The sequence below is a fragment of the Cervus canadensis genome, chromosome 8 (genome assembly GCF_019320065.1).
Source record: "Cervus canadensis isolate Bull #8, Minnesota chromosome 8, ASM1932006v1, whole genome shotgun sequence".
In the NCBI taxonomy this organism is placed as follows: Eukaryota; Metazoa; Chordata; class Mammalia; order Artiodactyla; family Cervidae; genus Cervus; species Cervus canadensis.
The window spans coordinates 36,426,691-36,452,352 of NC_057393.1; the positions used below are offsets into that span (position 1 = coordinate 36,426,691).

General features: G+C 39.1%; 1 protein-coding gene across 6 annotated transcripts in view; it reads left to right on the top strand.

The window, feature by feature from the left end:
* The window catches only part of IDE (insulin degrading enzyme), a 93,214-nt gene extending 68,381 nt beyond the window's left edge, over positions 1-24,833 (top strand). For 4 of the 6 annotated variants that reach the window (XM_043475993.1, XM_043475995.1, XM_043475997.1 and 1 more), the window contains 12 exons: positions 29-111; positions 3,281-3,425; positions 5,905-6,015; positions 6,945-7,065; positions 10,217-10,308; positions 11,279-11,390; positions 13,319-13,486; positions 14,853-15,125; positions 16,123-16,184; positions 21,058-21,130; positions 21,825-21,892; positions 22,544-24,833. In XM_043475993.1, the coding sequence (XP_043331928.1) occupies positions 29-111; positions 3,281-3,425; positions 5,905-6,015; positions 6,945-7,065; positions 10,217-10,308; positions 11,279-11,390; positions 13,319-13,486; positions 14,853-15,125; positions 16,123-16,184; positions 21,058-21,130; positions 21,825-21,892; positions 22,544-22,639 (1,404 nt within the window). In that variant the 3' untranslated portion in view covers positions 22,640-24,833. Of the gene's footprint in view, positions 1-28; positions 112-3,280; positions 3,426-3,914; positions 4,060-5,904; positions 6,016-6,944; positions 7,066-10,216; positions 10,309-11,278; positions 11,391-13,318; positions 13,487-14,852; positions 15,126-16,122; positions 16,185-21,057; positions 21,131-21,824; positions 21,893-22,543 lie in introns of all 6 variants that reach the window. The other 2 variants (XM_043475994.1, XM_043475996.1) reach the window with 1 other exon arrangement.
* The last annotated feature ends 829 nt before the right edge of the window (positions 24,834-25,662 follow it).

Consider the following 25,662-nt stretch of genomic DNA (forward strand, 5'->3'; position numbering starts at 1 on the left):
CCCTAAATATATTGTGTTTCCATCACAGGATACAGCTATGAGCAAACTCTGGTTCAAACAAGATGATAAGTTTTTCTTGCCCAAGGCCTGTCTCAACTTTGAATTTTTCAGGTATGTAAAATAAATCTAGCTACAAAGCTTCCTATAAAAATAAATATTTCTAAAAATTTTCTTTGCTTCCTTAAGTACCTATGTCTGGAAATAAAAGGAATTAGAATTATTTAGCATAGACCAGGGAAGGCTGCATCTTCTGTTAAATGGTATTTTAGGAGCCAAGGTTGTTAATTCTTCCTTTCCTTTGAGGAGCACACTCTTCAACTGAAATGATTTATGTTAGCTATTAGGAGGATCTTCCTGACCTTGAGGATTTTGAATCTGGGAAGGCTATAGATTCACCAGAAGTTCACTGAAAAAAAGATTAAATAATCCAGGGTGGTTTTTTGTTTTGGTTTTGGTTTTGTATTCCTAGAGCTTGTCCAGAAAAAAAGGTAGTAGTTACTAAATGATCTTGAGTCCCTTCCAGTCCTTTAATTGTCTGGAGCCCTTAGATGTTGCGTCCTCTATTTCTGACTTGGTAGAAGATGTTTAGTAAAATTTATGAATAATGCTACTATTGCAGTGATTCCTCAATATAAATCTTTAGTTCATCTCTGTCTTCTTTATTTGTGTGATAATGTTATCATTCAATTCAAATTTTACTCTGTGAGTTTGTACTCTGTAATTTTATATTTCTAAAATTCAGTGGTCTGTGTTTATTTAAAAAAAAAAAACCCTATCGTCATCTAATAATGTTCACTATGATGATCAACTTTTTCATTAATTTTTGTTTGATTTCCTTGGCATGAAATTAAAGCTGAGATGTGTTTTAAATGTTTTGGAAGAGGGAAAAAGAATCTCTAAGTAGAATGTTAATAGTTCACCAACAAGTATGTTGAGATTGTAGAGATAGCAACACTTTTTATTTATAGCCTGAGATTCATAGATTATCTAGAGCTGCACAGAGATTGTTGCTTTTTATTTTGTTTTTTAAATATCAAACCTGAACTTTCTGATTATAGCTTACTATTGGCAAAGAATATTACAAAGCTGGTTTTAGTTTTTGATAGTTAAAAGTGATATTTTTTAACGCTCTAAGCAGCTTGCCACACTTTGCCATTTGGCTTTTGTGATTTGGCTTCAGAATATCTTTTGAGAGACCATTTGACATTTTTGCATTCTCTAAACTTCCCAGCGTAGTTCTCAGAATTTAAAATGTCTGCTTCCCACCAGTCCATCTTGGTGTTCTGGTCTCTCTAGAAGTAAACGTTGTTAAGTTTCTTGTACGTTCTTATAGAAATTTTCTGTTTGTATACATCCTTTTAATCTTTTCAGAAATAGGATAGTATCATGCATACATATAGGTTTTAAAACTCTGTGATCCATATTTAAGCACATAACATCTGGTTACAAAATAATATGTTTTAAATGAACAAGTGAACCAGGATTTAAGCATTCCACTTGAATCATGTTCTCTTTTAAAAGTTCATTTAGGACTCTCTCCAGTTCACCAGCAAGGCTGGTGTTTCAGAACACTTCTTGGGATTGTGTTCTGAGCTTTAGCCCTATGGCTTTGAACTCCTAGATCTGGCTTTGTCTGGCTTTTCACTTCCCCCTAAGGGTGGCTGTGGGGACAAGCCCTCTTGAGGATTCTCTCTTGTTTTGGTGCTTTTGTTTTTGTGAGCTGTGCCAGTAAGTTTTCTGAACTGCTGTTTACCTAAAGAAGGAAATCTGTCATTGTGTATAATAAATACTTAAAAAACTAAATGACAGAGTACTATTTAGATTTGCCAGGTAGAGAATGTTTGTATAGCTTTGCGATTTTCTCTTTGATATTAATTTCTCTGGGGCTAAGCATTTTACCCCTATTTCTACTTCATTATCAGCTTTTGATAAAATTGTTGCTTTGCTCTCAGTGCATTGGTTATATTTACTGTGCTATGGATAAAATGAAACTTGTAATTTGCTGCCAGACAAACCAAGCCAAGAGGCTGCCTCAAGTCCTTTGCACTGGCTGTTTCCTCAGACTGGAAAGTTCTCCACTGAGATATCCCCAGAGCTTGCTCCTTTGCTTCTCAGGCACAGATGTCACCTTATCAGAGAGGCCTTGATTAGCAATTTTATAGAAATTAGTAATCTTCCTGTCCTACCTATCACTCCTTTTCCTCTTACCCTGCATAATTTTTCTCCATAACACCATAACCACCTGATGTATCATATTTAAATGTGTTATTTGCCTCCTCCAACTAGACTCTAAACTCTGTGAGGTCAGGAACTCTGCCTGACTTGTTCCTTCTTTATTCCCAGTACCCAGAGGAGTGCGTAACATTGTAGTAAGAATGTAGTACATGTTGAATGAAGGAATCTTTTACTTGCTTGTCATAAAGGTAAGCAGTGTAACATAGTCAAGTGAATAGTTCATTTGACTTAAATCTGAATCCTAATTCTGTTCCTACCAGGCCAGGTGACATGAGGAAAATGATCTTATTTGAGAAATGAAGATTTAAAATTAGGTGATCTCTGCAGTCTTGCACTCTAATTGTTTCCTCTCTCTTGTTGCTGTTTCTCACTTAAAAATATCCCTGTTTTATAAAAAAAAATTTCCTATGTTAATATTTTTTTCCTGGTTCTGGCTGCAATTATGTGATGGATATTATCTATTCCTTTACTGACAGTGTTCTAGTCTGTTGGTTTAGGTGGAAACTCAGAGATGTGTTAACATTTTCACAGGTGTCAATTTTTCTCTTTCAAGTCTCAGTTTGTCTCTTTGAAGTTTACGTAATCATAGCACACACAAACTTCTCAGTCTCATCCTTCTGTCCACCGTGGGTATGTATGGCTTGCTTAGAGGAAGAAAGAGGATGTGCAGATGCTGTGTCAGCTCTGTCGGCCATGCCTTCTCCTACCAGCCTAAACGTAGGCATACATTTTGTCCTGTTCCTACTCCTCACCTACCCAGTGTTTCTAACTTGTCAGTTCTACCACGCCATCTGGGATAATAAGCAATTCCTTTTCCCTCTTCACTACTACCAGTGCACATGGCACATTTCAAGCTTCTTTGTTAGACATCTTGTTGTTGTTGTTGTTGTTGTTTTTACTCATGAGAAGAGACAGATTCAAGAATTCAAAGCGTATCTTCAGGAAGTTATTTTAACCAGTGTTCAGGCCCTTGATCCATCTCGAAAGGCCATATCACATTGGGAAGTAATAAATCAGCTATTTTACTGTCAACATTTTCTTCCAGCCCATTTGCTTATGTGGACCCCTTGCACTGTAACATGGCCTATTTGTACCTTGAGCTCCTCAAAGACTCACTCAACGAGTATGCATATGCAGCAGAGCTAGCAGGCTTGAGCTATGACCTCCAAAATACCATCTATGGGATGTATGTAAGTACCCACGTCTTAGAGCCTTCCACTCATCAACATTTTTTATATTGATTTGATGGAAGCATTTTTGATTGAGGGTATGAGTTTTAATTTCTTTTTAAAAAATCTTTGTGGCTAATCATATTTTCTTATCATTTAATTTTTAAGTTAGCTCTTAAGTATTCAGCAATATACCATTCATATTATGCAAATTTTCCTTGATTTCTTTTTTTTTTAAACATCTTTCATCAGATCATCATATTTTTCTCCTCAAAACAAAATTGGACCCTGATTTAGGTTTAGATCTCACCCATTCTGTATCTGAAGTCTTGGTCTTTGACGATAGAGAATGAAGTCTTCCTGCCATTGTAAAACAGAAGGTTAGCTTATACTGTTTCCCTAGAAATTTAGATCATGAGGCTGCATATTCATACTCTTCGGTCATGTTTCTTCATTACCATGCCACTGCTTGAGGTATCAAAGCATTTCTTTTGTTTTTCTTTTTGTTAGTCGCTACATTTATGCTGATCCTCTCCATTGCAACATGACATACCTGTTTATCAGGTTATTGAAGGATGATTTAAAAGAGTATACATATGCAGCACGCCTCTCAGGTTTGAGCTATGGCATTGCATCAGGAATGAATGCAATACTTGTAAGTAAAATGAAAACCAAAGAAAAGGCGTCACACCGTTTAAGCATTATGTTGAGCTTGGGAAAACTATTAACTTCTGCATTTTAAACCAAGAAGATTGATGGTTTTTTCCTTGCACCTTTTTAATGGTTGGAGAACTCAAGTTAGTGTTAGTTCCACTAACAAACGATTTAGTAAGAGTTTAGTGCATTTTGTGAACATGTATGTATGCTGCATTTATTTGCATGTTCTTCTGCTTGGAACATTTAACATATTAATCCTGAAAGCATGTTGTTCTTCCCATGTATTTGAATATATTAGCATCTGTAAGTGAAAGATACCTGTAGTTGCTGTTGTGGTGCTCAGTTTTACTTATAAGCTTCTTTGTTGTTTTTTTTTTTTTTCTGTTGACAGTAGTAGTAAGTTCCTGTGTTCAAACACATCTGACATTTTTATTTAATTTATTTTGTAGCATTAACTACTTTAAATGTGTTTTAAAATAAGCATTATTAAATGCATCGCAAGAAATAACTAGATCCTTTCTGTTGAAATCATTTCTCTTGTGTTTCCAAACTTACACCTCATTTCCAAATTAACACTCCTCTTCTGGCACACATTCATCTTCACTTTTCTTGAAAATGTATTGTATGCTTCCATAAAAACTAAAATGAGAGCATGTGCTGTGTGCTCTAATTCTATACAAAAGGTCTTAGGTTTTTAAAATTTTATTTGCAGTGACTTTTTTTTCTTCACACAAGTAACTTTTCTGGTAGTTTCTGTTTAATGTATAAGAATGTATGTAACTTAACCATTCTCAGAGACCAGGGAAATTTGGAGCCTAGGGAACAAAGTAAAGTTCAAATAGGAAAGTAATAATCTATGGCTAATTTTTTACTGTTGACTTTTAGTAGCATATTACCATTCAGTTAATCATTTTAATTTGTGACAAAATGGGCTTCCTGCTAGTTGTCAGTCTAGTTCCCACAGTTCATGATGTGCTCTCCATGGTCAGTGACCTTCACTCTTGCTGAGGTTCTTGCCTATCAGTTTTCATCAGGTAGAGACTTCCAGAGATATTCTAGTTGCAGTGTATTCTCTACTGCTGTGGGTGCCACCATGTGGCAACATACAGTAGAAAATAGGCTTTCCCTGCTTTTCAAAATGTTATGGTTTCAGAGACTATTAAATTGTCCTCAGGCAAAATCCAGGTGGTACATACAGGGTATCCTTACTTCACATCTGTTTTGCCACTAGCTTTTGGTACATCAGCAGAACTCATTAAACAAGCAAGAGGTATGACATATGGATCCTTGTTGGGCAGCTCAGAACAGGGAAAGTGGCAAAATGCCACATAATACGAAATTGGGACTGCCTGATTTCCTAAAAGATGATTTTTTGAAATATTTAAATATAAATACTTTGGGGGCATATCCAATAGTTTGCTAGATAATATTCCCCTATGATGTTTACCTTCTTAACACACCTATAAAAACCTTAAGCCTGCCATTCCTTAGAAATTCTTTTAGAACATTAAACTTAAAGTACATTCTATAATTAATGTGATTTAATGAGAACTTGAATTTTGATGATATAGTGTGTGCTGCCATAGTTTGGCACCAGGTAAGTTTTCTTGTTATTGTTTTTGTTTAGGAAAAGCAAAAATATGCTTTTGGGTCTTAGTAAATAAAGATGATTAATGTTATCTTCCTAAATGTTAAACTATATTTATGAGAAAGGAAATTCATTAAACTTGTTTTATTTTTATTTTGATACACCTGGTTTGGGGATTTCCTAAATGTTTAAAAGTCAAATTTAAGTTGTTTCATGGTATTTTTAGACTTTTAATATCCTGAACTCTTTCTGTAGCTCTCGGTGAAAGGTTACAATGACAAGCAGCCAATTTTGCTAAAGAAGATCATTGAGAAAATGGCTACCTTTGAGATTGATGAAAAAAGATTTGAAATTATCAAAGAGGCAGTAAGTTTTCTGAACTTATTTTTATTTTTTTAATTCATCAGGTAATATTGCCATGTTATGAACATTGTTGAGAAAGAGGTGAGGAGGAAAAGAAGCATTCATAACTCTGTGTTAGTCATTTCATCCTATCTTTGCTAGATCCTATATTTTTCCCAGAAAGAAAGCCTGGGAGAGTCTGGTGAACACCTGGCCTTCTTCTCTATAGGGCCTAAGAGCTAGGAATGCACTTTCTTTCAGAAGGGAAACTGAGGTAGATCTAGTAGCTTTCAGGGACTCCTTAAAGATTTTAAGATTTCAACCTCCATTTAAGAAGAAGCTTGATTCTACAGGCTGGGACTTCAGCCTGACATGATAGCCTTGTCACATTAGGGCAGACTATTTAGGCTTGATGTATCTGCCACTTAAATTCAACTCATAGCTGGCCCAGTAGTGGATATATGGGATGTATAGCTGCTTTAAAAGCCAAACTATGACCTTCATTGTACACCCAGAGAAATTATCATCAATTTTCAACTGAAGATTCAGTAGTATATATATACACACACACATAGCCATGTTTCTTGATTAGGCTTTGGGGATGACGTTGTAGTGAAGAATTAAAGGATGCCAAGAGATGGAGGCCTTGAAAACTGGGGATAGCTTCTGAGGGATGAATGAGGTCCCACAGTGAAGGCTGTACATGTGAAGGAAGTACATGTCAGATGCTGGGGGTAAGGGAGCAGGCTAGACAAAGGAAAAGCATGCTCTTTATTTTAAGGATCAGAGGGGAGTTTGTCTAATCACATAACTTCAAAAAGGAGGAAGAAGCCAATATCCCACATCCCAGTAGCACACAATTTATGCAAATTGAAGTTTGATTATAGCTGCTCTTTGGAAATGATTTTAAAAGGATGGGATAAAATTAATAGACCCCTGTCTTCCCTCACTAGTATATGCGATCTCTTAACAATTTCCGAGCTGAACAGCCTCATCAACACGCCATGTACTACCTCCGCTTGCTGATGACTGAAGTAGCCTGGACTAAAGATGAATTAAAAGAAGCCCTGGATGGTGAGACTCTTTCTGCTTATAGCTTGATGCTTTCTTGATTGTTTTCTAAAATCATTTTGGTTTATCCTATTACCTACTGTTTATGCTTTCTAATAACTTATAGTTCCATTAAAAAAGCCAGCTGTGTATACTTTCTTTCTTTTCTTTTTTTTTTTTAACAAAAACAGTGGTAGCCTTTGAAGTGGCTTTTGTATTCAGGCAGTGTAACCATATTTGCTTTTTTCAACATGGACCTACAACAGTTAGTTACTACTGTTCATGGATTTCTGCAAATGACAGTGTTTTGACCCAAGAATTTACCTTGTTAATATTGAAGTTTTCAGAAAAGGAATAAAGGGCTGAGCTTAAAAGAAAAGTCTTATCACATAGAAAGAATGCTTCAGCATCTGTAGATCTAGTCAGTTTGGTTAAAAAGTGGAAATTATGTAAATTAGCCTAAAGAGTCATCTTTTGTTGCTTTTTTCCTAAAATGTTAAATCTAATTTTCAGAGGTTTTGCCTGAAAGTCCTAGATTCCTCAAGGGCAGTGAATTATGCCTTCCGTTTGTTCTTTTTATTTAGTATTTATATTATGCCCTCAGTGTGTGTCTAACGAATGTCTATTCAATGGAATGAAATTACTTCCAGGGTTTTACTGGAAAGAATGTAGACTGATATCATCCTTTATTGTTGTTTTATCTTTTCCACTTCTCAGCACTGTGCTACCAATTAATCTTCCTTCCTACATGCTCAGTAATAAGAAAAAAGAATACTGTTGAATTTTTAATAATCTTTTATGACAAATCATTACTTATTATGTATCACTGTGCCTTTGATGTCTTCAGTGACAAGTCAGGAGCAAAGTATTCAAGGTCATTATTTTATTGGTTGCCTCAGGCACTGGTTAGGAATATAGATTATAAAGTTGATTAACTAGAACAGCATTTACTGACTGCCTGCTCGGCACCAGGTACCAGACTGCAGGTGCTTGAGATTTAAAAATGATCAGTAAAAAAAAAAAAAAAAAAAATGATCAGTAAGGTGGGGTTTCTTGGATCAAGGTGCTCCAGTCTATTGGCAAAGCATAAATGTAAGCAGATTATTTTTGTAGTGGCAAAGAGACTGAGTGCTGAGGAGGTCTAGTGAAAGGGCCTTCTAGGGCAGTGCAGTGGAGTGGAACACATATGTACTTTGGAATTAGGTCAAGATTCAAATGCAGCTTTGCAGCTTACTAGCTTAGTGACTTTGGACAAGAAATTTAAATTCTCTTAAGTTTAGTATCTTCACCTTTCTCCCCGCCTTGGCCACTGTGCAGCTTGTGGCCTGACCAGGGATTGAACCTGGGCCCTTGGCAATGAGAGTATGCAGTCCTAACTACTGAACTGCCAAGGAATTCCAGTTTTCTCACCTTTAAAATCAGAAATAATAGCATGTAATTTATAGTTTATAACATCTATAAAATGCCTGATGCATACATACATGGTAAGCACTTGTTAATTCCCTTCCTATGTCTGTCTTTAAATTTTAATCACTAGCATTAGCATCCATTGTAGCATTTATTAGCATAGTGTCCTAACGGAAAAGCGACAACTCTTCTTTACTGAAGTTCAGTTCAGTCGCTCAGTCATGTCGGACTCTTTGCGACCCCATGAACCTCAGCACGCCAGGCCTCCCTGTCCATCACCAACTCCTGGAGTTTACCCAGACTCATGTCCATTGAGTCAGTGATGCCATCTAACCATCTAACACCAAATCAGTGGATAAAAGTTAAGTAAGGACAAGATATTTGTATAGTCTCAAAGTATTTCCTCCAAAATAAGTATTTAAATTATAATGAGAAAAGTAGGCATTAGTGGGGTGGCTTCCCTGGTGGCTTTCCCTAGTTGCTTGAAAAGTATACATTAGTTACTTAATTACAACCAAAAGATTAAAATGGTTCAGGACTTACAGGACAGACATCTGGCACACAACATCATAATGAGGTGGTCAGTGTTTTCATCATCTGTTAGAGATGTCAGCATCACGTGCCCCCAATGTGAGAAAGACACATTACCTCTCAGTTGTTCTTCCTGCTGCTGCTGCTAAGTCACTTCAGTCGTGTCCGACTCTGTGCGACCCCATAGACGGCAGCCACCAGGCTCCCCTGTCCCTGGGATTCTCCAGGCAAGAACACTAGAGTGGGTTGCCGTTTCCTTCTCCAGCGCATGAAAGTGAAAAGTGAAAGTGAAGTCGCTCAGTCGTGTCTGACTCTTAGCGACCTCATGGACTGCAGCCTACCAGGCTCCTCCGTCCATGGGATTTTCCAGGCAAGAGTACTGGAGTGCCGTTGCCTTCTCTGGGTATTCTTCCTAGGAGTACATAAATCCAATATAATAATTGAGTCATTAAAGCCCAAATAAAGGGCATTCTGTAAAACTAGCAGTACTGCTCAAAAATCTTAAAGGTTATGAAAGACAAAGAGAGACCAAGGCACTGTTAAGGATGGGAGGGAACTAAGGACTCATGACAACTAAATGCAAGGTAGGATCGTGGATTAAATCCTGGAACAGAAAAGGGTTCGGTTCAGTTGCTCAGTTGTGTATGACTCTTTGCGACCATGAACCACAGCATGCCAGGCCTCCCTGTCCATCACCAACTCCCAGAGTTTACCCAAACTCATGTCCGTTGAGTCAGTGATGCCATCTAACCATCTCACCCTGTGTTGTCCCCTTCTCCTGCCTTCAATCTTTCCCAAAATCAGGGTCTTTTCAAAAGAGTCAGCTCTTCACATCAGGTGGCCAAAATATTGGAGTTTCAGCTTCAACATCAGTCCTTCCAGTGAACACCCAGGACTGATTTCCTTTAGGATGGACTGGTTGGATCTCCTTGCAGTCCAAGGGACTCTCAAGAGTCTTCTCCAACACCACTAATTCAAGAGGGTTGCCAGTGGAAAAACTGAAATCCAAATAAAGTAGATTTTTTAGTTAATAGTATTGTCCCAGTGTTAACTTCTTAGATTTGATCAGCATCCTATGGTTGTGAAAAGTCTTAACGTTAGAGAAAACTGGGTGAAGGGTATATAGGAGCTCCCTATGCTATTTTTGCAACTCTTCTGTAAGTCTCAAATTATCTCAGTTTAAAACAAAAAAAAGACCTCATAGGTGGAGCTTACAATTTCTTACACCTGTTTGCAGATGTCACCCTTCCTCGCCTTAAGGCCTTCATACCTCAACTCCTGTCACGGCTGCATATTGAAGCCCTTCTCCATGGAAATATAACAAAGCAGGTGGGTGATTGAGGTTTTAGTAATCTTTTATGGATCATTGCAACAGAAATTTTACCCTATTTAAGACCACCGACTAACCACCACAGTGTGCCTCATTAGTGTTGACTCGGCCTTCTCTGCCCTCTGCAGGAAGATAGGGGAGGGTATACGAAGAGTTGAATGATCCTGGTTAACTGTGGACCTACTTTCACGGCTGCCTTCTCTGTTGTCTGCCTCGTGTGGTCACTGGAGAAAATGGGAATAATGGTCCCTACTCTAGAACAGCAGGACTGTATAGTGGATAAGAGCATATAGTGTGGAATCAGCCTGATTCAAATCCTGACTCAGCTTCAAATCCTGACTCAGCCAGTTACAAGTTATATAATCTTCTGAAAGTGTCTTCATCTCTCTGTGCTCAGTTTCTTTATCAGTATATTATGTACAAGGATTAAAATAAATAGTACATTCCAAGTGTTTAGCACATGGAAAGCTAAACAGAATTTAGAATTCCCATGGTAGTCTGTCTCAAGAGCCCATACTCTCTGCCACTCCACTATTTTGTCTCCAGAACAATATGCCAAGGTTGGGTGCTGTTAAGTGGCTGAGAAAGGATTCTTCCCTGGGTCAGTTTTATTCAGAATAAAGCCTCATGCTTACGTCTTTTGCTTTGCTGTAACCCCAAATATCTGTGGTGAGGGCCATTCACTTAAACCAACTTTCCATCAGCGATTCCGCTCCAACATCGAGATTGGTGCCGATGATTGTCTAGGTCTCTCTTTCTCCTCACTACCACCTTACTGACTCTGTTGCAAATCAACAACTTGTTTTTATCTATTTGAGCAGGATCAAATGTAGTTAAGGTTTAAAATCCACTTTGATAAAGTTAGTTAGTTTATTTAACACACATGTTGTTTTCATATTGCATGGGCTGCTGTCTAATCAAGATACATTTATGGGTTTGTAATGTGCCATGACCTGCCTTTCTCCACAGGCTGCGTTAGGAATCATGCAGATGGTTGAAGACACCCTTATTGAACATGCTCATACGAAACCGCTTCTTCCAAGTCAGCTCGTTCGGTACAGAGAAGTTCAGCTCCCAGACAGTAAGTGGAAATGTTCTGTCTTTGGGAATGGACTGCTTTGACATAATATTGTGTGTGATTACAGGTGGGTTGAAGTCACTCGGATGATAAAATATAATTTTATGGTAAAGATCTGCTGGGACTCTCTACTAATTTATAACTTAAGATAGATAATTCTGCAAGAAAATTATCTATAGGAGGGCCAAAGAGGTGAAATTGGAGGCAGGCAATTATTTTGATGAGAATGATACTGGGAAGTGACTGGTAATTGAGTGTAGAGGAGTGAAGAAGTGAAAAAAAATCACAGAACTAAAGAAGTATTGACTGGGAAGCATGTAATAAAATTTATTTATAAAAAAAATGGAAATTAGAATTAGGAGCCCATAGGAATTGACATAAAGAATTGATAATAATATATGGGAGTTTGCAGTGTTGGGTTACTTTTGCATTAACAGTGGTTTCTTTTGATACAGAACTCATTAAGCATTATTTTCAATATTGTTCAGAATTGTATAGTGGAAAGTATATTAGACCAGTGATAAGAAGCATTGGTTTTTTTCCTTAAACTTTTTTTTAAAAGTAATTGCTTCCTCTTCTGACCTCCCGGCACAGGTTTTCTGAACTTTCCTTCTTTAAGCAACTCAGCACTTCTCTCACATTGGGATTGAAGTGCATCTCCATCTCCCTTGGTAGGCTATACATTTCTGAAGGGCTGGGGTCTGTGTCTGGCTCACTTGAGCAGCTACTAAAGCGTTACCTCAGGATCTCTTTGTTGAATGTTGCAAGACACCTGAGCACTGTGCCACTATTCTGCATAGCCAGTCATCACAGACCAGGTGATGGCTCATTTTGAACTTAAGCTTCTTCCTCAGTCACTATAGCATGGCAGAGAGGAAGAATCAGGAATTGCCATTCAAAAACCATTGAATGTGGTAATCAGGCAATTACTAAACATTGTATTTGCTCAGTCACATTTACTGCTCATGAAATAGTTATCATAAATCATGGCCATCTGTTTATAACTTTGATGAAGTACTTGATCAGCATATCTCAGCTTTCCATCATGCAACTGTATGTCCTTGGATAAGTTGCTCACTTCTCAGGGTCTCAGTTTCTTCATCTCTAAAGTGAGATGTCAGACTGGGGCATCTCTATGCATTGTACACATATGTATAAATTTGTGAATTGACCTTCAGTGTGGGTGTTGGTAAACAATATTGAATTGAATGCTAAATAGATAATGGTACAACTAGTGGTTTAAAAAATTGTTATGCATGGTTATTAAAGCATAGGTTGTATCTCTATTGAGTTTCTTATAGATATTAGCTAGTTCCCGATACAGGAGACCCAAGTTTGATCCCTGGTGTCATTCCACACGCCCCAGGGTGACTGAGCCCATGTGCCACAGCTGCTGAGATGGCTTGTCACAACTACTGAAGCCTGCATACCCTAGTGCCCACACCATGCCACGAAAGAGGCCACCGCAATGAGAAGCCTGCAAACCGCAACCAAGAGTTAGCCCTTGCTCACCACAACCAGAGAAAGTCCTCGAGGAGCAATGAAGACCCAGTGTGGCCAAAAAAATAAATAATTATTTAAAAAAAAAAAAAAAAGATATTAGCTAGTTCTAATTTAGTGTGTACACTGTATTGTAGATTTCATTAACTATGATCTCAATTAGCATTAAAATTTACTTAGTTATAAAGTGGATCTTTTACAAGTGTTCTGCCCTTTAAAGTCACTGAGTGTTTATGAGGGCCTCCCAAGTACAGATCACTGTATTAGAATTCCCTTGGGTAAGTTGAGTTTCACATTCTTAATGAATTAATTGCAGTTTGGAACTGCCAAAAGACACCAACCAAACTGAACAACTTCATACAGACAAACAAAACAGTAAGTTTGTTTAAAGAAGTTTTTGAACATGTCGCTCTCTTATTGAAACTTCCTAGGAGGATGGTTTGTGTATCAGCAGAGGAATGAAGTCCACAATAACTGCGGCATTGAGATATACTACCAAACCGACATGCAGAGCACCTCAGAGAACATGTTTCTGGAGCTCTTCTGTCAGATCATCTCCGAGCCTTGCTTCAACACCCTGCGCACCAAGGAGCAGCTGGGTGAGTGGGCAGCAGGGCAGCAGGGCCCCTCCTTGAGGAGCAGCTGTTGTCCTCAAGAACGCCCCCCACATGTGCAGCCCCCGTCAGGATGCTTGTGGGGACTCCACTTCTAGAAGATAAGCAGTTACTATCTCATGGACAGTAGAGCAGTTCTTAAGGAGATGACGTGTGTTTCCATCACATATATATCTATACAGAGGTCATTTTGGGTGGGGGAAACAGATGCTAAGGGCAGGCTGTTGCAGGTGACAAGGTGGGAAAGAAGCCATCCAGAGATGCTTAGATTTACTGAATTTTAGGTTCCTTAAGAGGTCAGGTATTTTTTATTCATCTTTGTATCCCAAGCCCGGGGCACATAGAAGAAGTCACAGTAAGTGTCTTTTGAGGAAATGTTTCGGGCAGTTTTAGGCACTGTTAAAAGCCTTGGAGATCCTGGAAAATTTGATCAATTTGATCAAAAAATGCAAGCCCCAGTAATGTGCTTTGAATAACCAATGAATCAAAAAAAAAAAAAAAAACCACAGGCTCAATGAATAACCAATGAAATAGGATTTGGATGAGTCTCTTTAAGAGACTCATCCTTTTTTAAACTTTTAAACTTTTTTAAACTTTTAAACTTTTTAAATCTTTTTTTAAACCACCATAATAGATGCTGGACTGCAAAAATGGGTAAGTTTTAGATGGTCTTTCCCTTCATGGAACTTACAGTCTCATCAGGAAGGCAGACCTGTAAGGAATAATTGTAGTACAGTGTAGCAAATGCTACTGAGTGTTCAAACTCTAAAGGCGATGCTGAAGGTAGTGAGGTGTGGTGCAGAGCAGAGGAGGCAGGCCACAAGTGCGTCTAGGAACGATACAGATGGGAGGTAGCAGAGGAGCTCACAATGGGAACATGACCTTCAGTTACTTGGTCTCTAAAGATTTGCAACCTGAATGAAGTTGATCCAGGGGTAGGTTATCTAACAAGAAATGCAATAGTGAAGGCAAGTTCACATAAGGAGCTTGGATGTGAAAGGAAACCAAGCTAGGACAATGGTTAGGGGATGAAATGAGTCCAGCATTTCATAGGGATGAGAATAACTTTAACATGGATTGAAGGGAATTAACTGACAAGACAGTGAGGTGCTTGGGAATGTTGAATAATGAATAGGGGTTTGTGACCTTCAGCTTTCTAACTGTTCTTCAGAGAGCTCTTCTGCCCTGTCCTTAGGAACTGAAGATATTTTCATTGCTGATTTCTTCAGAGGTGAATAATATAAAGTCCTAAAGTAGATTGTATTTGCTTTGACAGGATAATTTTTGAAAGATTAAAAGTGACCCATGTCTGAGATGCCATGGTCCTGACTGGCTGGTGTTTGTGTTTCAGGCTATATTGTCTTCAGTGGGCCACGCCGAGCCAACGGCATACAGGGCTTACGGTTTATCATCCAGTCAGAAAAGCCACCTCATTACCTAGAAAGCAGAGTGGAAGCTTTCTTAATTACCATGGAAAAGTCCATAGAGGACATGACAGAAGAGGCCTTCCAAAAACACATCCAAGCATTAGCAATCCGTCGACTAGACAAACCAAAGAAGCTATCTGCAGAGTGTGCTAAATATTGGGGGGAGATCATCTCCCAGCAGTACAATTTTGACAGAGGTAAGGCATGATCAGGGCCCCCATATTCACGGCATGGAGGGCGTTGATGCCATTCTGTGAAAGGGTATTCATTTCATAGGTGATGTTTCAGGACAGTTTGGGACGAGGTGGTAGCACTTCTAAAGGACTTATATTTAATGTAACAACAATTTCCTATTAGAAACTTTTTTTTTCTCTCTCTCTAAAACTAGGGCTGAATCTATCTGTATCTCATCACAATGCGCTAATAGTAAATCTGATTTCACTTTATTCGGTATGTCTCTGAGACTCTGAGCACAGATATGTAAGCATCTATTTCTCATAGCTCTAAACAGAAAATGTGCAGATTGAACTCTCTTGAGACAAGTGCTGTCCTAGAGGCACCAGGGTTCAAGCATCTGCCTCTAAGGATCTCCCCAGATTTATCAGTGCTTTTAGATTTAGAAGAGCTATACTCCCCAAAATCTCCTGCTTCTCAGGGTCCTTTACCTTAGAGCAGAGATTAACTTCAGCTACACTCGAAGTCAGAGGGTTTGGGTCATAGTCTCATTCTGACACAGACAAGCCAAAGATCTCAGCCAGGTTGCCTTTCTGGGGCCTCTGTTTCCTTATCTGTAATTTTTCTAGCAGTTGGATTCACTGTTAATGATGATAGTAACTCCCAATTACTGAGCATTTGCCCTGTACCCTGGTATTATGTGATTGTCAATTAGGTGGTTTTTTGTTTTTTTTTTTTTTTTAATTAGGTGGTTTTTATACCCAATTTCCAGATGAAGAAACTGAGGCTCAAAAAACCTGAAGTGACTAGACCAGGAACCAACAGCTTACCCATAGAGAGCCAGGGTATCCTCTTACTTTTTACTTGAAATTTTTTCCCTTACTACTTTCTAGAGCAATTGATCACTCAAAAAGATGGATATTTAAGAGTGTTGGAGTGAAGAATATTGTCATTTAGTATAGTATTCTGGGCTGCTTAAAATGGAAATTTTAATAAATTCTTGTTTGATTTCTTTTTCAGATAATATAGAAGTTGCCTATTTGAAGACACTTACCAAGGAAGATATTATCAAATTCTATAAGGTAAATTCACTTTACATATTTAGACTTTGACCAATAAGAAAATGTTACATGCTTTATGTTGTGTGTTGCCACTTTGAACCCATTCAGGCAGGATTTATGAAGGCATTTTTATGGATTTAAGTATTTTCAAGACTTATAACTGTTAGGAAAAAGAGACAGTCCCTATTGAACTTAGTATTGTTTTCCTCTCCGTCTGGACCAAGGACTATGGTGGCCCTTCCCAGCTTCCAGACCACCTACTTAGGTTACCCTCTTGTTTTTTCTCTCTTTTCCCCACGCCAACCCACAGAGAGCATTGGTGAGCTTATCATGGAAAGAAAGAGTAAAGAAAACAAATAGAACTTGAGAATCAGATTATTTTCCAATCTCTGCCAACTATAAATCTTCTCCACTGATTTAGGTGTCACTGAGGAGCCTGGTGGGCTACATTCCATGTGGTCGCAAAGAGTCAGAGACAATTGAAGCAACTTAGTATGCACCCTTGGCTCCTTTTAAAAATAAATGACCACTCGCCTTTTTTTTCCAAAGCACTTAACTCCTTTTTTATTTTTTATTTTTTTTTGAAATTTAATTCACATACCACACAATCATTTATTTAAAATGTGTAATTCAATGGTTTTTAGTATATTCATAGTCACTCGTTAGTCACAAAGTATGACCATAATCACCTAAGAATTTTGAAAAATTTTCTCACCCCAAAAAGAAACCCCAAAGCCTTTAGCAATCGCCTCTCTCCTCTTCTTTCCTTCTGTTAGTTTCAGGTATACACTAAAGTGATTCAGTTATTCTTTTTCATATTCTTTTCCATTACAGGTTAACTGAATGTAGTTCCCTCTGCTATACAGTAGGATGTTAATTGTTTGTCTATTATATATATAGTAATTTATATCTGCTAATTCCACACTAGAGATATTGTTGTTTTAAGTGCCTAATAAAGTTTATCAGGAGAAAAGAGAGGTACTGCCATTAAAGTTATCCCAGTTCTGCTCTAAGAGGTTTATACTGTCTAAATTTTCCCCACCGTAACAGAATTTATAGAAGGGTAACATAAATTTTAAATGGGCATAGAATGTGTGTAATAACCATGCTAAGTGCAGAGATTAAAAATTTATGTAGCAATAGAGCTGTACCTAAGGGGTTACATATATTCTTTGTAATGTACTGGGGCATCTAATTTGTGTAAAATACTTTTATGTCTATTTTTTAGGGCAAGGAACAAAATTCTACTCTGTAATTACCATAGTGCCTTAGAATTATACCCTACCTAGTGTCCTTAGCCACATCTCCTGGTTCATACCTGATGTATTAGACACCGCGTTTTTCATCAGGAGTTCAGTCCTGCCTTGTGCTGGTTTCTCTGGAAGGGATAGTATCTGCTTTTCAAGGTCATTTTTCAGGGGTATATCTTAGCTGTCAATACAAGAGTCATATTTGCAGTTCTCATTAGAGCGACTTTGTGAAATTAGTTGTGCAGTGAAAGCTAATCATTTCTAATCCCCTGCTGTTGGTGCTGTGTGGGAGAGTAAGGAAAAGCAAATGACTCCTGAGTTGGAAGTGCTGATACTTTCATAGAGGAAACGGTGACTTTGCACCATCTACCCGTTATTATACCTATTCTCCCCCCAGAACCTGTGCAAAACGAAAAGGCTCCTGGTTTCTGTATGTGCAAACAGATATTCATACAGCCAGTAACACCTTAGCAAGAAGAAAGAAAGTAGCAATTTTAGGTTCAAAATTTGACAGTAAATGACAGTATTTTGAAGGTACCTTTCTCAGCAATGGGATCTGAGCCGTTTTTGACTGTGGAAATGACTGACTGGTCAAGTCACCATCCTAAATGACTCTTGCTCTTCTGCAGTGATAGTCTTTTAAAAAACATATTTTGACAAGAGGGAGGCTAGGCCTGTGAACGGATAGTGCATATCTGGAAAACCTGTGTACCTTTCACTCAGTTTTGCTGTGAACCCAAACTGCTTTAAAAAATAAAATCTATTAAAATATCTGTATATGTGTATGTATGTATGTATGTAATAAAAACACACATTTAAAAAATAAAAACTATATAAGAATCTATTCTGATATATTGGGTTGGCCAAAACATTTGTATGGGTTTTCCCATAACATCTTATGCTTTTCGTGCAGCTCAGTATAAGCGCAGGTAGTCTTTGTGTCTGTGGAGAGAGAGGTGCGGTGGGACTGTGAGGGACAGAGTTGGTGTGGGAGCAGGGCTCCCACGTGTCGGCTGCCAGGCAGAAAGCTGTCCCAAGCCCTGCTCAGAACTGCTGGCCTCACTCCGTGGTCTGTGGGGCAGGAGCGGGAGCATATGGCCCCTGAGCACAGACTCAGGGCTCAGCTCCGTCACCAGCTAGCTAGCTTTGTGACCCTGGCCAAATTCTGTAAGCTTCCGTATTTATGAAATAGAGGTTAATTGGAGTATTCATTGAAATGAGGTATGTAAAGTGATTGGCATTTAGCAGCATTTACTGAATAGTCTCTATCGTTGTTATCACTTTATTAGTAATACGCAACCTTAGGGTTTTTAAATAGTTTAATCAGAATGCTTCAGATAAGAGTATGTTTTCCTCCTTGATACTATAAAGTAAGTACTAATTGTGATTGATTTACTACTTAAGACTGTTACACTTTGTGAGGTTGGTTACTTGTTCTCATTTTGCCTATAAAAGAGGGTGCTCATGTTCAGCACTTTTTGGTTCCTAAGACTTGTATTTTAAGATGTTTATTAGTTACGTGTGTTCAAAAAGAATGATGACCTAATATAACATACTGTGATGTTTCCAGAAGAAATGATGATTTGTCTTTCCTTCTATTATTTGAAATTCTATTTGAAATTATTTGAAATAATATTCTATTATTTGAAACAAATTCCATTTCTAAATTCTATATTCTATTTCTAAATTTTATATTCTAAATTCTGTATTCTATTCTATATTGAAACAAATTCTATTATTTGAAATTACAAGTGGTACCTGATTATTGAATTTGTGAAAATAACAGTTATAAGGTGACTTTCTTGTCTTAAAAAGTGAGAGTATTTATTACCAAGCTTACACTAAATCACGAACAGGGTTTCCCTAATATACGCGTGTCCTATAAGATACTAATGGGGTACCTGGAAAAAAGAGTTTTGTGACCATGTAAGTTTGAGAATGACTCTTCTTTATTCTCATTCTTGGGGAATCACAGAGCATGTTAGCTTTTTAAAAAATTCTAAGAGGGACTTCCCTGGTGGTCCAGTGGCTAAGATTCTGTACTTCTACTGCAGGGGGTATGGGTTCAGTCCCTAGTTGGGGAACTTAAGATCCTGCATACTATGCAATGCAGCAAAAAAAAAAAAAAAAAGTTCTAGGAACCCCCGTAGTAAAGATTTATTTAGCCCAATATTTGTTTAGTTTTGATTAACAAAATATTTCCTAAACTGATTTCACTATGGACACTTTTTTTTTTTTTTTTTGGTACAGAATACCTATAAATGTCTCTTGGGACTCTAGTGTTCCTTTGAATAGAGTTTGCAAGAAAATGCAATTGGTTGGTTTTTAGAAAAATGAGGATTGTCCAAAGTTGGTCAGGAAATTGAACAGTCTGAAACTGAAGAGGATGTTCTGTAACTGATATAGGTTAAGAGGGCAATGAGGGTTTGGGTGAAAAGAGATCAAGACTTACATCTTTGGGGTGGGTAGGAGTGGGGAGGAGGCTCAGGAGGGAGGGAACATATGTAGATACCTATGGCTGATTCATGTTGATGTATGGCAGAAACCAACACGATATTTTAAAGCAATTATCCTCCAATTAAATAAATTTAAATTAAAAAAAAAAAGAAAGAATACATCTTTGGAAGCAAACTTTACTCCAGTAAGTAAGATGCTCTCAGATGAGACAAACCTGGGCTGAGCTCCTAAAAGAGGCTGTTCTGCCAGCTTTGCTTTGCAACTTCAGCACGGCTTCCATTGCAGCTGCACAGGACCAGGCTTACAGTAACTGTTCTGTAAATAACTGTGAGTCAGTCTGACTTTGCTGCTAGTCTCTTCCTCTGAGGATACAAAATATTACTTCTGGCTGAGGCATCAGGAGAAGCTTCATCACAACTTGAGTCTTCCTTTTGGAAAAGACATAAATATGGACCTATCATTAAGGGAAGAGTGAGGAGACACTTCCCCACAGGATCCTTCTGCCAGCGTACCACTCCTGGCATTCTTGGTAATGACTAAAGGGAGTCCCTCCAGGCAATGTGGTGGAATTGAGAGAACGAGCATACTCACTTCTGACCCCATCCCCTTATGAGTTGTGTGGCTCAGCAAGTTGTTACGCCTCTCTGTGTCGTAGAGTCTGAGTCTCTAGAATAGGAATCATGGTGATGCTTAGCTTAAGAGAATCAACTGGTTTAACACAGGAAAGAGGCTGATACAAGGCGACAGTCAAGAGATGTTATTTCTCTCCTCTCCTGGTAGGGGAGGAGCCGCAGCAGTGCCCTGGTACAGAACCTGGGGAGGTTCCTGGGGAGCGCGCATTGTGGTCATCCCCTACCTAAGCTCAGGCCATTGTCTCTGCACACACCTCAGATCACTGGGTGCAGCCCTGGTCACACCCTGATGAGTACTAGGCTGGGTTTTTAATTCCAGTCCAGGTACCTATTAGTCATAGGAGCATGAACACTCCAGTTTTCTCATCTGTACGATGCCTACCCTCCTAATGTTTGTAGAGTTTAAATGAAATACTGTAAGTGAGGGGAGAGAAAGGGACACATCTTTTCTGTTTCTGACTGTGTGCAGGATCGCTCTTTATGGTCGTAAGACAGCACCTCATTTTAAGTTCCCTAGTGGGGCAAAAGCATGACCTTGCTCTCCTTCCCATCCAGGAAATGTTGGCGGTAGATGCCCCGAGGAGACATAAGGTATCCGTCCATGTTCTTGCCAGAGAAATGGATTCTTGTAAGTACTGAGAAGTGACTTTTTAAAAGGGTGTTTTTCAGCACATGATAGCTATCCCATGCCGTAGCCACATCCCTTAGAGAGCACTAGGAAGTAAAGGAGCGCAGAAGGGGAGCTACCTGGAGACAGGGTCTGCTCTATCAAGGCAAAAGGGAGGGGCAAAGGGAGACAAGACCGTGAAGGGGCGAGCCGGCACCAGATGGCATGGTGCCGAGCTGGCCACAGCTCTGTCAGAGAACACAGCCAGTGCTGGCAGGACATCTCCGAAGGAGCGATATGGAGCCGCTGCATGTGGGGAGGGAGGCGAGCAGTCTATCTGCTCAGTTCTTCTCATCTCCTGTCTCTGACCAGCTTGGCCGATGACTCCCCCGACTTTCTTGGTGGTTCTACTGGGTCCTTTCTGGTGGCCAGAGCCTCAGGGACCAGTGAGGTCAAAGCTGGGCAGTAAAGCCGCTACAGCCAAGGCTGTTAGAGCACCATGAGGTCCTGAACCATCGCTGGGGACCTTCTGCACGGGGGGCAGGACAAGCTGACAGGCCTTGGGAGCACACAGCCTGGAAGGATCCGAGAGGACATGAACTGGGCCTGGGGCAGTTTTTTAGTGAGCTGAGTCTGGTTTGGTTTGGTTTGTTTGCTCTTGTGTACAAATAGCGGTGAGTGCAAAGCATTAAACCTTTTTTTTTTTTTTAAATAGGTCCTGTGGTTGGAGAGTTCCCATGTCAAAATGATATAAATTTGTCACAAGCACCAGCCTTGCCACAAGTAAGAAACATAAATGTCGTGTTAGCTTGCACTGTTAGAGGACTTCCTACTTAAAAGGAGCTTGTTCACCAGGACACATAAGACCCAGAGGTTTCAGGCCACCAGGTATCGGGGCATGTACTTCAGGTCCTCCTTAAAGGCCAGGTTGCCATTCCTTCACTCTTCAGCTGGGAAAACCAGTGGCTTTGCCCTTGTCGGCCTCATCTACTAGCTTGAACAGTTGTGTTACTCTGCAGTGAGTCATCTCCAGCCACATTTGTCCCCGCATTTTCCTTGGCGCTTGTGAATTTTAATCATTTTGAACAGTTGGCATTTACTTGGAAGAAGAGGAAGCTGGCAATATAAGCAGGCCCTTGCCAGGTGGGCACACTGTCCTCTGCCACTCCACCCAAGCCACAGTCCTGAGCCCTTGGTGTGCCCGACCTTGAGCACCTAGGGGAAGCCAGAAGTCTTCCCTCTAACCCAGAGACCCACTGGGAACTCTCACCATAGGTCTGCATAGACCCTCTGACCCTACTGATCCAGGAAGAGAGTCAGCAGGTATAATATGTAATACATGGTGCAGAAACTAGTGTGTATATGCAAAAATAAAGTTTATATCCTGTTCAGTCTGCATAAATACACTAAGAGAAAACTTTTTTTTTTTTGCAGCCTGAAGTGATTCAGAACATGACTGAGTTCAAGCGTGGTTTGCCACTGTTCCCCCTTGTGAAACCGCATATTAACTTCATGGCTGCAAAACTCTGAAGATTCCCCGTGGGCGGGAAAGTGCAAGTGGATGCATTCCTGAGTCTTCCAAGGGCTAGGAAAACCATCTTGGCCACTTTAATAGTTTCTTGTTCACTATTAGAGAGACAGAGGAAAAAAAGAAAAAAAACTTGTCAAATGTCATTATGTAGAAATATTAAAAATCCAGAGTAATTAAATTACAAAATCTTATAGATGTAGAATATTTTTAAAATACATGACTCTTAAATATTTTAAAAGTTTTCATTACTAAGAGAAATGTCCCTTATATAACAATACTTAAAATGATGAATGATATTCCTATAGAATCTTCCTTCCTTATTCTGTAAAATAGTCATTTGTCAGAAGAAAAATGTTAGCTTTTTTCTAAAAGCCTCTAGGTTGACAGAAAAGACTTCAAAACATATAGAAAGGTAATACATTTTTAAAATTGATTCTCAATTTTGCTTTCTACTTAATAGTTTCATGTAAATAATGGAGAACATTACATTTGGCAGATAATGAACAAAGCAATGTAATTTTCTTTTATTAGTGAAATTGCTGATTAAGGCATGGTTTTAATCTTTTTATAAAATTTGAACATGTTTTTTATTCAAACTAGTAAAATGCTGGAAAACTCTAGAACACCCTACTTATTTACAGTGCTAGAAATACAGACTTACCTGACATCAATTTTGTCCCAAACTGAACTTCTCAGGATTACTGTGATTTGTTTCTTTCTGGTTGAATTATATTGACATTCTTGTTGTTCATACTTGGTTTGCGGTGTTCCATCAGTGTCACTTTTTTCCCATCAACACATTGCTGTATTTATTTAACAAAGACAAATAGGGTCAACTTCAGATCCCACTGAGTGTGTGACATGCTTTTCCAACATCAGCTATTCTAAATATCTGTAACTTTTTACTACGGCGAAATCGCAGTCAGTATACCAACCAAAATATCTGCACTATTGTGAATATAAAAGGCAACATGTACAAAGACACCTTTTGGGGGGTACAAAAAGGAAAGCCTTGGATTCTTAAATAGTGTGATCTCCATAGAGACACTAAATCCCTGTTTTGCTCCCAGTCTAATATTGCCTTAAGAGTTGTTTTTTGAATATATAAACACAAACATACAAACACAAAGATGATGACTGGAGTGAGCTTTTAAAAAATAATTTTTCTTCATGAGATACAATTATAGATGAAATTGTTACCGTATATTTAACAGCCATTTTGAAATATTTACTGTTGTTAAAACTTAAAAAGAAATTGGAAACACACAAGCACTAGTAACAATAAGTGGTCCTGTTGTTGACTAACTCAGGAGAAGTAAAGAATGGTATTTTCCAGTGACATTTTACTTCCATGTGAGTCGATTTACCAGGACTTCTTTCTGTAGAGTCACGTCTCTTTCACATCTTAAGTTTCACATTCGCCATTTTTCCAAATAGTCTGAATTTGGGGCAAGAATGATAATCACAACCGTGGAGGCTGCTTTTGAAAGCGGGGCTCCATTTCTACTGTCAGATAAATGTGGTGCTGTAACTGTCTTTTTATCCCTACCTTCAAGAGCTTCCTTGTACGAAGCTTGTCTTTGTCCATCAGAAGGTGTGTGAGTCACCATCACTCCCTTCTGGTTTTATGCATTTGTAGACTATGCAGCTTTTCATCAAACTGCAAATATATATGAGAGGGGTCGAAAATGAGTCCTGAGTGTATAAATCTACCACTGGAAGAGTAAATAACCCACCTAAACCTTTTCTGTGGAAAATTATGTGCTATCGGGTAACTTAGCTCTTTACAAAAAAAGGTGGGGGTGAAATTTGAGTGTCATTTTTGTGAGAAGGTCACGTGAAGAGCTCTGAGAGGCGTCCCAGGTAGTCTCCAGGAAAGGGAGGTCGCTGGTGAGCGTGCTCCAGTGTTGTCTGCTGTACACGTAGGCTCTCCAGCTACTGTTGGCTCCCTCAGGCTGACTTACACATTCAGCTCAGTAGGTCCAAACTAGTCCACGAGCAATAACAGACTACCTGGACACTGCTCTTTCCTCAGCATAAAGGAGATTTGTGAAACACATTCAGGTGTCAGTTACCCGTGACTTTTTAAAAAGTCTTTTTCACGAGTTGATGTGGAAGAGAGAGCATGTGACACAGTCAGTAGGTGGTGGAGTGCTAGGGTAATCCTGTTTACAATAAATTGCCTCATTTTCACCTCTGCAGTTTGCATTTGTATTATTTTTACAGTTTTCAGTGGCCGATCCTCAACCTGCCTCTCAACATCCCGATTTGACAACGTTTCTTGCTTTTTCGTTGTTCCTAATGCAAAAACAGTGGGTTTTTTGTTTTTTTTTTAAGTGAATCTAGGTAACAGTGACTTACTGTTACCCCTTGAGTCAATTTCACAATCTTAAGAGCAGATCACTGGTAAAATAGAAATCTTGATGTTAGAGGCTGAACTCCTTGCTGTGAGTGTTGTCATTGACCCCAGATCCAGAAAGATTTGTCCTGAGCATTACAGGGAGAAAAATGTTAAAGGTAGAAAAAATATTTCTCTCCTCTACAGCTAGGTTTCTGCATCTTCCTGCCACATCTCCAGCAAATACCTTGTCCGATCCCTGGCTTCTTACTCCCTGGTCAAAATAATCTTTCTACTCAGGTGGTTACCAGCTGGCTCAACAGGGCTTTTCAAGAGGAAATCTGCTTGTTAGTCAGTTTCCAACCCAGGACAGTAGAGCAGGGCACACAGTCAGCTTTGTGCCCGGGAAGACACGGCTGCACCATCTGAAGGCCACGAGCCACCCCAGACTTTGTGACTTGGTGCAGTTTCCCCTCTCTCACGATGCAGTGTGTGTGGGGAATCACCTGGTCTCCTTCCCATGTTTGCAGAATGTTTATAGTGGAAATCAAGGATTCTCACATACTCATCTTCCCTTGTAAGGGTGTTTCTGCCCTCTTAACCCCGTAGGCTCCTGGATCCCTAGTATTCTGTGCTGCCCGTCCGATGTTCCTTCATTGACCTTGTCAGCCTAAACATGGAACA